At 41.6% G+C, this 12,782-nt stretch overlaps 1 protein-coding gene across 2 annotated transcripts in view; it reads right to left on the reverse strand.

Annotated features, from left to right (window-relative positions):
* Positions 1 to 8,068: 8,068 nt before the first annotated feature.
* Positions 8,069 to 12,782, reverse strand: part of AZIN2 (antizyme inhibitor 2) — a 35,070-nt gene continuing 30,356 nt past the window's right edge. For both annotated transcript variants that reach the window (XM_044671431.1, XM_044671430.1), the window contains exons 8-9: positions 10,957 to 11,171; positions 8,069 to 8,201 (exon numbers count right to left, since the gene is read on the reverse strand). In XM_044671431.1, coding sequence (XP_044527366.1) covers positions 8,069 to 8,201; positions 10,957 to 11,171 — 348 coding nt within the window. The remainder of the gene's footprint in view (positions 8,202 to 10,956; positions 11,172 to 12,782) is intronic.

The raw sequence follows: 12,782 nt of genomic DNA on the forward strand, positions 1-12,782 counted from the left end.
TTCAGACATTTTACTTCTTCTGTTCATGGAAATTGCAAGAAATAAAGGATCTAATACCACCTCATCTATTCAATGCATCTACACTCATCTTGCTCCATTCAGCTGGGCTGGGTGGAGTCTATAAGACCAGGGTAGGGTGGCATGTGTAAGTTTCTATAGCTTCAGAAAGGTCCCTATTATAGTTTCAAATCAAAAATCAAATTTAGTTTTGGTGCCATGAACGAACCTCCAGCCTCCCTTGGCTAAAAGAAAATGTGTTGCCCTTACCTCTTGTCTCAAGTACTGTATTCCTGGAACAATTAAGGAAAGGAAGTGGATACAACTCTTCTAGATTCACGAGTGTACATGTTCTTGAGGACAAGGACTATTTCTTTTTTTGTTTTGTGTCCCCAGTGCCCAGCACAGAGCCTGGTATTCAGTGCTTAATAAGTGATGAATGTTGATTCCATAATCAACAAACATTTATATTAAGTGCCTACTATGTGCCAGAAGTTGTACCAGTCAAAATCAATAAACAATGACTAGATTAACAGGCTAGGCTAGAGAGGGGGAAAGGGAGAGAGAGATAGGGAGGAGAGAGAGAGAGAGAGAGAGAGAGAGAGAGAGAGAGAGAGAGAGAGAGAGAAGTGGTAAAGGAAAAGGATTTTTTGTAATTTCTGAATATATTCTAGATCATGTTTAGAACTCACAGGAAACAAAGATTCCTAGTGATCCAGTGGGATTGTGAGGACATGTATTAGAAAAAAGCAAAAAGGGCTTAGAGCTCTGTTTGGCTTCTGCTGATCTCTATGGAAAAGCTATACTGCCAAAGCAATGAGAAAGAACATAAGCTGTCTTTAAGGATTAAGTAATTAGAGACAGGTCTAAATAAGCTTTTAATTTTTAAAAATAATTCCCTGAAGTAAGAGCGTTTCATGGATTTGTTGATTCCCCAGGTTAAAAAGTCAATGTCAATGGAGGTGAAGTTGAATAAGCTATGGAAGAAAGCAAGTTTTCTGACCCACAGAGTTCTCTGGAGAATATCTTAAACAAAGACTATAAACAGGATGATATGGGTAATGATCTTTGGGAATCCAAGCAGGTGGTACAAGGGCCTCACACTTGCCTATTTCAAACTTGCTCTTATCACTTCCCCAGGAGTGTCTTCTCAAGGGATGGAGTCCAGGGAATGGAGTTAAGGAATTGGGGATGCACAAAAAGTTTCAATAGGCTGACAAAACTTTAGAACAAAGGCTAACCAGAGCACAGTTTAATGGGGAGGAGGGATTTAGAGCATCTGGAAGTTGAAGAAATATATCAACTAGGCGTTTTGAGTTAATTTAAAGCTCCTGAAAAACCAAATGAGTCAATTGGGAGACCAGATGGGAATCGCTCTTCATCCCTTTTCAGGTGGATGAAGTTAAGTATTTTGAACACTTGATTTGACTCCAAAAACATAAATTCTCTCTACAATCCAGTTCCTTTATGCTGAATAGCAAGGGAGGCTATGAATTTGTTTTGAGAAATGGATACCATGCTGCCTCTCCACAACCTATCGCTCTTTATGGCCAGTCTTTAGATACAATTAGGTTATGCCTTTTGACTGTAATGTTCCTTGTATGTACAAGTATTATCCTCATTTTCACAGATGGAAAAACAGAGAAGGGTAATACCTAGATTTGAAGTCATATAGCAAATAAATGGCAGAGCCCAAACTAGAATCCAGAATTCCTAACTACCAGGCACAAACACCTTATACTACATCACATTCTCTCTCCTAGGATCTCTTCAAAAGAAGCCTTTGTAAGAAATAATTTGACCCCTACCCACCCTATTTTAGTAGGCCCCAGCCCATCTTAAGTCAATAATTTTATCCCTAAGATTTGTTCTAATCAGTATTTAGGTTGGAGTGAGTCTAGACAGATAGTGAATTAGTTACTTATTGTTAACAAATACTAATTGGAGGCAACTGAATAGATTCTAAACATGAGTCTTTCCTCTCATAACTTTTATGCTATACTTTAACTTGTCAGCAGAGCTTGAAGGGGGCCTCCACCCAAATGTCACAAACTTCAGTGAATAGCCCCCTGATATATTAAGAGCCCCTCCAATCTGTATCACTTCCTCCTTATGACCTATGCCAGGCAGGCCTGAGGCTTGACCTAATACCAAATGAGATCAGGGTAGGGCTTCTCACTAGGATGCCCTAGGCATGTTGCTAAGAATGGATGAGTGTAAATTGGCTGATTTCTATTTATCCACCTTATTGTTTGGTAGCATGACTGGGGCAGGGGGGCATACCAAGAGTTTAGAGTCTCCCAGTGAGATAACCCATTGATAGCTGAGCTGACTAGGCATATAAGGATGGGGCTGGGCACTGTAGAGAATAAAAGTTGTACTCTGGAGAAGGTAGGATTTGCAAACCATGAGGAAGGTCTAGGATCCTATTTACTGGAAGAAGCCAGATCCCTCTAATATATCATTGACTCAGAGCTCTGCTTCAGTTGTTTTATTGCAGATTGGACAAATTTCTGGCATCACACCTTATTTTTTTTCCAGTATGAAGGCTGCTAGTCCCTCTTCTTCTATATCCTAAAAATTTACAAAGTCCCCACCACCACCACTCAGTTCCCAGGAGCCCTGGAATCCCACTTTTATCATCTAAGAGTCCATTGATCTCTAGAAGCCCTGAAGTTATCCAACTCTCTACTACTAGGCACAGCCAACATTGCCAAACCTCTTGGCCATCATTCCTCAAAAGAACTCTGATGAATTCTTTAGATAGAGCCAGGGAAATTGCTACTACAGCAAACCCTTTGGGGAAGGAATAGCAGGAAAATGGGGTATTTCCCAAAGGTGGAGAGTGGCTAGAGGAAAATAAGGATTCAGGTTCCAAACCTGTCCCTAAAGACCCCCCCATCACTCAACTTCCTTTCTTAGCTCAGACTCTCCAAAGCTAGAAATACTTCAAAAGTTTCCCTCAAGCCCAGCCCAAGGGGAGCCTACAATCAAAAAATAATTTTCTTAGCAAAAAAGTCAGCCACAGAACAAATGAGTATACAGGGAATTCAGAAAAGTCTAGTACCTCTGATGTTAGGACTTGCCAACCACTTTTTTCAAGGATGTTTTCTTTCTTTAGTGTCCACCTGCCACCTAGCTTTCACCTATGGCTCCAAGAAGCAGTAACATAAATGACATCCACACCTGGTAAATAAAGTCTAAACAGACAGGCTAAACCAGTGATGGCAAACCTTTTAGAGACCATGTGCCATGCTCCACCCCCTCCAAGTGCCGGGTGCACCCCCACTCTCACCCCAGACAGGGAATGAAGGAAGCACTCCCATTGGGCTGCTGGGCATAGGGGCAGGTGATGTGAAAAAATGTTGTCAATAATGATGGAGAGGGGAAGGGAAGCAGCAGCTCTGCCCAAGTCCCTCTACCTTTCTACTAATGAACTTGGAAGGGGGTAGGTAGAGATATATGTGTTCCCAGAGAGCAACCTGGGTGCCATCTTTGGCACTAGTGCCATAGGTTTGCCATCACTGGGCTAAACCAAGTTGAGGGTAACTGACAAGCCTCAAACCCATGAGTCAATTAAGAGGGTATCGACCCCAGGTATGTGAAGACTTCTCTCAGCAGAAGGGGAGGGTGAGAATCATTGGTTCCAATAGCCATGAAAGTGGTGGAAGGAAGAACTGTGGAATGCTTAGAGCTTGATTGGACTTCAAAGATGCCACGGTCATCCACTGTATCCTGGGCTATCACCAGTGACCTTGACTTCTGTCTTGCTGTTGGACTTCCAGATGACTCTGGAAGAGAGAGTGAAGCTAACAATTTTGTGCAACTCTGCTTTGTTTATAACCAATTTGTGCTCAAGTCAAAAGATATCATCAGTGATGTCATTTTGGTCTTCTTCATATCTGAAGGACAAAAACCATTCATTATGTCTGTTTTTTCCTTTTCCTGCTAACTTTACTCCACATCGACTCATAACAAATATTCTCTGGTTTCTATGAATTCTTATTTGTCATTCTTCACATTTTAATAATATATCACATTTACATATCACCATTTCATTTGGGCCAGGACCCAACCAAGAGGTCCCTACTTTTTTTCTCCCGGTTCTTTGCTAATACAAAAATACAATGGAATGTTTTGATAAAAAAAAAAAAAAAAAAAAAAAAAAAAGCAAGACTTGGTAGTTTACCATAAATATGCCAGACACATACCTGAAACCCAGCATAGCATGGTATGGAACTCCATGTATATTTGTTTGGGGGACAACCACATTCCAGGCCCAGAGTCAACTCCAAGTTATGCCATGAATGCCCACCAAGTCCCTCAGGTGGCCCTACTACTAAAGCCTTCTCCTGATAAGGGTAGCTCACCTGGAATTATAGAATTGAAGAATTGGAATGGACCTCAGGGGCCATTTAGACCTACTTAGACATTAAAGGAATGCCCAACAAATGATCACTTAGCCTCTTCTATAACTACAAAGGAAAGAATACTTACTCTGGATGGAGTCAAGGGTCTATAGTTCAAATTTCACCTCTGATATTTATTACCTTTATGACCCTAATTATTTCTTCCCTGAGCATCAGTTTCTCCATCAATAAAATTAGACGGTTGGCCTAGATGACCTATGATATCTCTTCTACCTCTATACATATTATCCTATTGCTTACCACCTCCTTTCAAGGTGTGCCATTCCACTTTTGGACAGCTCCAATTATGAGAAAGCTTTTCTTTCCATTAAGCCTATACTTGCTTCTTTGCAATCTGTCCTGTAGGGTCAAATGGAACTATATAAATGGAAATTTTGAACCTTGGACTGCATCCCCCATAAATCCCTTAGTATTTCCCAAAATTCCCTTTAATCTCTCCTGCATCTCCACGTTTGCATGATCACATATTGTTTTATAGTTGGCTATAACTCCTCTCTTTCTCTTTTTTTTTTTTAACATTTTTAAACCCTTAACTTCTGTGTATTGGCTCCTAGGTGGAAGAGTAAGGGTGGGCAATGGGGGTCAAGTGACTTGCCCAGGGTCACACATCTGGGAAGTGTCTGAGGCCGGATTTGAACCTAGGACCTCCCGTCTCTAGGCCTGACTCTCAATCCACTGAGCTACCCAAGCTGCGCCCCCCTCTTTCTCTTTTACTCTTGGGAGCAGGTTGATTAGTACCTTTTAGTTAGTCTCTTTTGTTAGTTTATTACTAATAAAACTTTATTAAATATCTTAGTTATTGGATATTAATTTCAAAATCCACAGAAAAAATCTGTCTGCCCGTGCCAGCTATTCAAAGACTCGATGTACCCACTGAGGCTTTTCTTCTGTGGCCTTGCCCAGTTCCATTTATCTTTGATATCAAAATGCTCAAGAGGTTATCACCCAACCAAAAGCCCCTGGGCACATCTCTGAAAATATCAGGTGCAGAAGAATGGGCAGAAGAGTCAAGATTTCAGCCCTCAGAGTGGAGGTGTCAGGGGTTTAGGAGTTATAAAGCCACTATTCATTTCATTTTTGTTTTATTAGTAAATATACATTTAATCTACATGTAAAGGAGTAATCATTTCAAGTCATGAATTTTTCAAGGATTAGAATCTTTATAGGTTTGGGAGTATGAGCTAATCTAGTCATCATTTCTGAATTATTGCAAGATATCTTCATATTTCCTATCCCAGACCAGTTGAGAGTGAGCCTGGGCCAAAACAGTAAAAGACAAGTCCGGAAGTCAAAGTCACCCCAATGTGCGCAAAGGATCAAAGCCCTAGACTAGAGTTTCTGGCACAGAGGGTCCAGGGCAGGTAACTGAGGGTTTTGGAGCACCATCTAGTGGCTCATGACGACACTGCACCCTAAAATCACTTGGGTCATCACAGATTTCATTCAAGACATTATAGGTAGGGTGAAATGAGCAAAAGTAAAAGAACAGTTTCTACAGTAACAACGATCATGGAAAGCAAAGACAACTTTGAAAGACTTAAGAACTCGGATCAATGCAATGAAAGAGAGATGGGTTCAATGGGTTCAAGATGCAGAAGGAAGACATACATTTTGGGACATGACAAATGCATTGGTTTATTTTATTTAACTGGGTTGATTCATTATAAGAGCCGTGTTTTCCTTTTTTTATAGAGAGAGGGGGATTGGGGAGAAGAGGGAAACTAACAAGTGTTGACAAAAAAAAGGAAAAACAAAAAAGGTCATTGGAGGATTTTTTAAAGACAGAAGGAAGTTCAGAAGGGAACACAAAGAGGATGGCTTTGAAAGTAATATTAAATTTATTATATATATATATTTTAAAAGCAAGCTGTACATAAGAGATTCACAATTAGATTACAATCCTTTTTCTGTCCTATTTTGTACAAGGAAATGATTTTTTGGCTGCTCATTAAATTCGGAATTAAAAAAATCCTTAAATGCAAAAAATAAAAAAAACCAACAACTATATATTTTCAGTGCCTATTATGAGTAAAACACTACAGTGGAGCCCTGTGGGTCATACAAAGATAAATAAGACAAAGTTCCTATCATCTGGAAGTTTCCAATCTAATAAGGAAAGTAAAACCAATGCCCAAAAAGTTATATACTTTACCAGGCAGAATATAAAAGGCAATGGGAGAAATAATAGGAAAGATAGATAGGGATATTCCATGCACTGAGGCTCATTTGTTCTATGAAAGTAGAAGTTCAGGTGAAACCAAGAGACATCTATTTTTATACCAACAAAATGAGAGAGAAGGAGAGGAAGAAGGGGAGAAGGGGGAAGGGGGAGAGAGAAGGAAAGGGAGTAGGGAGAGTGGAGAGGGAGGGAGGAAGAGAGGAAGGGGTACATAAATAGATAGACAGACAGACCAACTCCAGGTCCAGTGCTCTATCCATTGCAACGCCCAGCTGCCCTAGCCTGATCGTGTTCAATCGTAAAAAACTGGGTGCTGTCAACCCAATGTACATCCACCCCAGGTAAGACAAGCCACCTGATATCAAAGGGGTCTCTAGGAAGCCATCAAACTCTCTGGGATTCCCAGGGGGCTGGCTGCCTCTTCCCCCTTAGTTCTGCCCTTTTTGTGGGTTGTAAGATTAAAGTTGGGTAAATGAACTCAAGTCAGCTGGAAAATCCTTCCCCTTTTACAATATAGTCCTGTTCCAATTCAATTTAAGTTATCTACAAAGACCTAACTATATATAACTCTTAATCATTATATGAGAAGTGAAAAATGTTTTAAATCAATGTACCTTGTGAAATCACGGAGAGGACATAGGAAAGATCTTCATTTAGTCTAATGATCATATTTTATAGATGAGAAAACTGAAGATCAGAGATGGAAAGTCATTTGCCTAAGGTCACACAGACAACCTCTTACCATTTTGGTCCTCTTTACATAAAAAGGATAATAATTTTAACCCTCTGATTCCAAATCTTTCCACTACCCCATCTGCCTAAACAGGATAGGTCCCTTTCACCACTTTGAGCTGGTGTGAAGACCAGGTGGAGAGGAGAGAGAGCTCCAACAACAGCCTCAGGTCCTATGCCTTGGCCTGAGGCCAAATTGGGACTAGCCCATCCATCCCTCTCCCCCACCACCCCTCACCCCCAGACAGTGGCAGACACAACTCTGCTCAAGATATTAAAACCTAAATATTTATTAATATTTATTTACAGAGAAAAGGACATGTGGGAGCCAGCAGCAGAAGCCAGGGTGAGGGACACGACTGACAGACGGGTGGATGGACAGATGGACAAACACACAGACAGACAGACCAACTAGGAAGGCAGACAAAGCTGACTGGCGCTGGAGAGGACACAGACACGATTGGAAGGGACAGGATTTATGTTGCATACTTTAACTACAGCGATTGTAAGACTGGGTCTACTTACAGGGCAGAAACACTAGAGGCGGGGTGTGGGGGATAGGGCACAGAGGTCACAAGAGTCCTTGCCTCCTCAGAGAGGTTCCCCACCTCCTCCCCCCACCTCCCCAGAAGGCATCCATCTGCCTCAGCCCACCACCCCCCCTACCAACCCGTTCTCAGGTAGGGGAGAGCAGGGCCAAGAAGAGATAGAGGGAAGATTGGAGGGTGGCTCAGATGATGCTTGTGGGAGCAAAGACAGGGCCCACACACAGAGTGTCTGCGATCTCCCAGCCACAGGACAGGGGTTTACACATGTCCTCTGTGTCCTCTTCTGGAGGCAGAAGCCTGCCTCGAACTGCTTCCCTGTGGAAAGATGAGAGAGGTACGATAACAACGATAACAATAATTAGCATTTCTAGGTTTCTTTAAGGCTTACAAATATCTTCATCTGATCTCCATTAACAACCCTGTGAGATAAGTACTATTATTATCTAGGTCTTACAGATGAGGAAACTGAGTCTGCAAGAGGTTAAAAAACTTGGTCAGGGCACTCTTTGTGGTGGCAAAAAATTGGAAAATGAGGGGGTGTCCCTAAATTGGGGAATAGCTGAACAAACTGTGGTATCTGATGGTGATGGAATACTATTATGCTAGAAGGAATGATGAACTGCTTGATTTCTACAAGAACTGGGAAGACCTCCATGAATTGATGCAGAGCAAAATGAGCAGAACCAGAAGAATAATGTACGCAGTAACTGAAACATTGTGGGATGATCAAATGGAATTGACTTTGATACTAGTAGCAATGCAATGATCAAGGACTTGGGGAAAAGAATGCTATCCACATGGAGAGAAAGAACCGTGAGAGTAGAAACTCAGAAGTAAAACATGTTTTATCACTTGTTTATATGAATATAGGATGTGGGGTTTGGGTTTTTATAAGATTACTACAAAAATGAATAATATGGCAATAGGTATTAAGTGATGATACAATACATAACCCAGTGGAATTGCTTGTCAGCTCCAAGGAGGGGAGGAAGAAAAACGTGAATCAGTAACCATGGAAAAATACTTAAAAATAAAAGAACTTTTTTAAAAAAGAACCTTAGTCAGGGTCACAAGAGCTAAAAGCTTCTAAGACAGGACTCAAACTGATGAGTTTCCCCACTCTAGAACCAACACTCTTATCCACTGTGACACCTAGCTGCATGAGTCAATAAGAGCAGGAAGGGGCTCTCTAGACATCATTTGAGCATCACCGATTCAGAGCAGGAAAAGATCTTAAGAGTCTATCTATTCTAATTCTCCAATTCAAGCAGTGAGGAAATTAAGTTCCAGAGAAGAAGTGGCTTGTCTGAGGTCATGCAAGTAGCAGGTAAACAAAAGCCTGGTTTCAAAGCCAGTTCCTCTGACTCCAAATGTAACCCCCTTTCTACTATGCCACACCCTCACAGGGTATGCCCAGAGTTTAACACAGAGCCTGACACATTAGGCAACTGTCCAGATGAAAGGTGAGGAGGGTCTGAACTAGGGTGATAGCTAAGTGAGTAGAAAGGGATGGATATAAGAGATGTGAAGGCAGAATCTCAACGGATGGGTAGATGGGGGGAGGATGAGGAAGAGTGGAGAGCCAAGGATGAACTTAAATACTATTGTGTGATAAGAAATGATAAACAAGATGATTTCAGAAAAAGCTGGGAAAGATCTTCAGAAACTGATGCAGAGGGAAATAAGCAGAACTGGAAGAACACTGTACACAGTAAGAGCAATATTGGATGATGATTATCTGTGAAAACTTGGCTACTCTCAGCAATGCACTGATCTAGGACAATCCTGAATGACTCATGACAGGGAATGTTATCCACCTCCAGAGAAAGAATGGTCGGAGTTGTCTTTCACATCAGTGTAGTTATTTTGGGGTTTGGGTTTTGTATGAGTTTGCTCTTACAACAATGACCAATATGGAAGTGTGTTTTGCATGAGAATAAAAAATAAAAAGAATGAATCTGAGATTATAAAAGGCTAGGTGGATAATGATGACCTTGGCAGAAAAAGAAAAGTCTGATGGAAAGACCAGTTTAGAGATAAAGATGATCTGTGTCCCACTTTGGACCTGTTACCTTTGAGATGCTTTCCAAATAGATATTTGGGCCTAGAATTCAGGAGATAAACTAGGGCTGAATATATATATATATATATATATATATATTTAGGAGTTATCAGCATAGAGATGCTAATTGAACCCAAGAAGTACCCAATGGCATCACTAAGAAAGGATGTAGAAGGAAGGGGAAAAAAAGACTGGATCAGTCCTAAAAATAGCAAAGTTAAAAGAATAATGAAGGAAACAGAAAAAGTAATCAATCAGGTAGGTAGGAAGAGAAGCATAAAAAATGTCACAGAGGCTACAAGAAGAGAGAATATCCAGGAAGAAAAATCATCAGTGTCAAAAACTTCAGGGCAGGTCAAAGAGGATGGGAAAAGAGAAGTCATTGGATTCAGCAACTAAGATCTTAAGAATGACAGGACTGGAGTCAGAAAGACTCAGCTTCTTAAGTTCAAATCTATATCTCTATACTTACTAGCTATCTGACACTAATCAAGTCACTGAATCCTGTTTGCCTCAGTTTCCTCATCTGTAAAAATAAGCTGGAGAAGGAAACAGCAGACCATTCCAGGATCTTTGCCAAGAAAATCCCAAATGGGGTCACAAAGAGTTGGACATGACTAAACAACAACAGGGAATAGTGTTTTAGGGAGATGACAAATGAGAGAAGCAAGGGATCTGAGAAAGCTTCTCCTGGAGAAGAGAAAGCTTTACAGGAACAAATATATGAAGGGCTGTCATGGGAAGAGGGATAACTCCCTTCAGAGGGACAACTTCCCTGGAGGTCTCCAATCAGGAGTTGCATGACCATTTGTCAGGGATATAGGACTAGGTTGGACTAGATGCCCTCTAAGATCCCTCAGAACTCTGCAATCCTATGATTCTGCCCAGTCATTTGTCTAAAGATAACACACTGAATTAATTATTCATAGAACCAGGGGGACTGCTCCCTAGTAATACAGCATGTACTTCTGCATCAGTTATCTCTCTGCCCCAACCCCAAGCCCTTACCAGGTGACTCTAGACATGGCGTAAGTAGTCTGGCAGGTTTGTTGCCCACTGCAGGAGGCTGTCGTGCCCACGGTGTAGGCTCCCATGTTCTCAAAGATGAGCCAATCACCCAGCTGCAGCTCCGGCAGACAGAGGCCCTCAGCCACATGGTCCAAGTCATCACAGGTTGGGCCCCAGAGGCTGCTGCTATACACACGCTGATCTGGAGATGGTTTCTACAGAGGTGAGGGGAAAAGGCAGCAGTCATTAAAAAGCCCAGCACATCGTCCCACAGAATAAGGGCCAAACAATGGACGTGATGGATGATCTAGAGAACCAAGACATCCCCACTTAGAGACAGAAGAATGTACTGGAATGACCTCTGAACTGGAAATCATAGAATCACAGACCTAAAACTAGGAGGGCTTCAGAGACCCCCTCATTTTACAGATGAAGAAACTGGAAAAGGAGGAAAGCATTTATTAAGCACTTACTGTATATAAGCACTGTACTAAAGGCTGGAAATACAAGCAGAAAGTTGGACAAGACAGTCTGGCTGACCTCAACAAGCTCATATTCTAACTAGGAAAGATGCACACAACAAGAGATATGTTGCAGAAAAGATGGAAAGGTTTGGGAGCTCTTTGGGCACATTACTGGGAAAGGGGGGATATCGATAAGTAGAAATTAGGCTGGGACTGTTGGAGGACATCCAGAGTAATCCTACATCAGTCTGGTAGGCTCTACCCTTTACCAGTGCCCTCTCTGGGCAGAAAGGATCCAGGCTGGGGCTGGCCCAAGATCACCCATTTTTATAAGTGCCAGAGGCAAAATCAAAACCCAGGACTTCTTATTACAAACTTAGTATTCTTCTCACCATACCATCTCTAGGCACATCTACCTCCCAATGTCTCCTCAACATACACATGCAGACCTATATATCAGTTCTTATTTTTAGCATCATGTCCCTGGATAATCATTTTTCCAGGCCTCATGCTCCCCGTGTGTAAAAGAAATGGATAGACCAACCAATCACTGAGGTCCTTTCTAGTTCCCAATCTTATGATCCTATGTCTGGTCCCACTCATATACCCAGCCCACTTTATTCCCTTTCTTTCCAACAGAAAACCTGTTCTCCCTAAGAGCCAGCTTATATAAGAGAATCGCAGAATTTCAGTGTGGGAAGGGATCACAGTGATCCAGGACTCCAGCAGTCCAGACTCAAAAAAGAATCCGCATTATAGTATACCCATCAAATGGTTATTCAGCCTTTGCTTAAAGAGCTCTGGTAAGGAGGAACCCGCCATCTTCTATAGGCATCCCCACTTCCACTTACAAATAGCTCTAACTTTCAGAAATTGTTTCCCCAACGGCAAGCCTAAATTTACCATGGCAACTGCCACCCACTGCTCCAGGTTCCAATCTCTGGGGTAAGAATTGGGGATGTGGGGTTGGGGGGGGAGGGGGAACAAGCATTTATTTTATTAAATATCTAATATGTGCTAGACATTAAGCACTTTGCAAATATTATTTTGTTCAATCCTCATAACAATCCTAGGAGGTATATTCTATTATTATCCTCATTTTATAATTGAGGCAGACAGAGATTAAATGACTTACTCAGGGTCACACAGTGGGAAACTGTTTGAATCCAGATTTGAACTCAGATATTCTTGAATCCAAGCCCAGGATTCTATTAACTCCACCACCCAAATGCCCAGAACAAGTCTAGTCCATTTTCTGGATAGCAGGTCTTCAAATATCTGAAAACTCACTCATGCCCCACCCTTAATCCTTGCTTCTCTAGGCTAACCATCCCCATATTTCCATCATGATTATCATATGGC

The sequence above is a fragment of the Gracilinanus agilis genome, chromosome 3 (assembly GCF_016433145.1).
Source record: "Gracilinanus agilis isolate LMUSP501 chromosome 3, AgileGrace, whole genome shotgun sequence".
In the NCBI taxonomy this organism is placed as follows: domain Eukaryota; kingdom Metazoa; phylum Chordata; class Mammalia; order Didelphimorphia; family Didelphidae; genus Gracilinanus; species Gracilinanus agilis.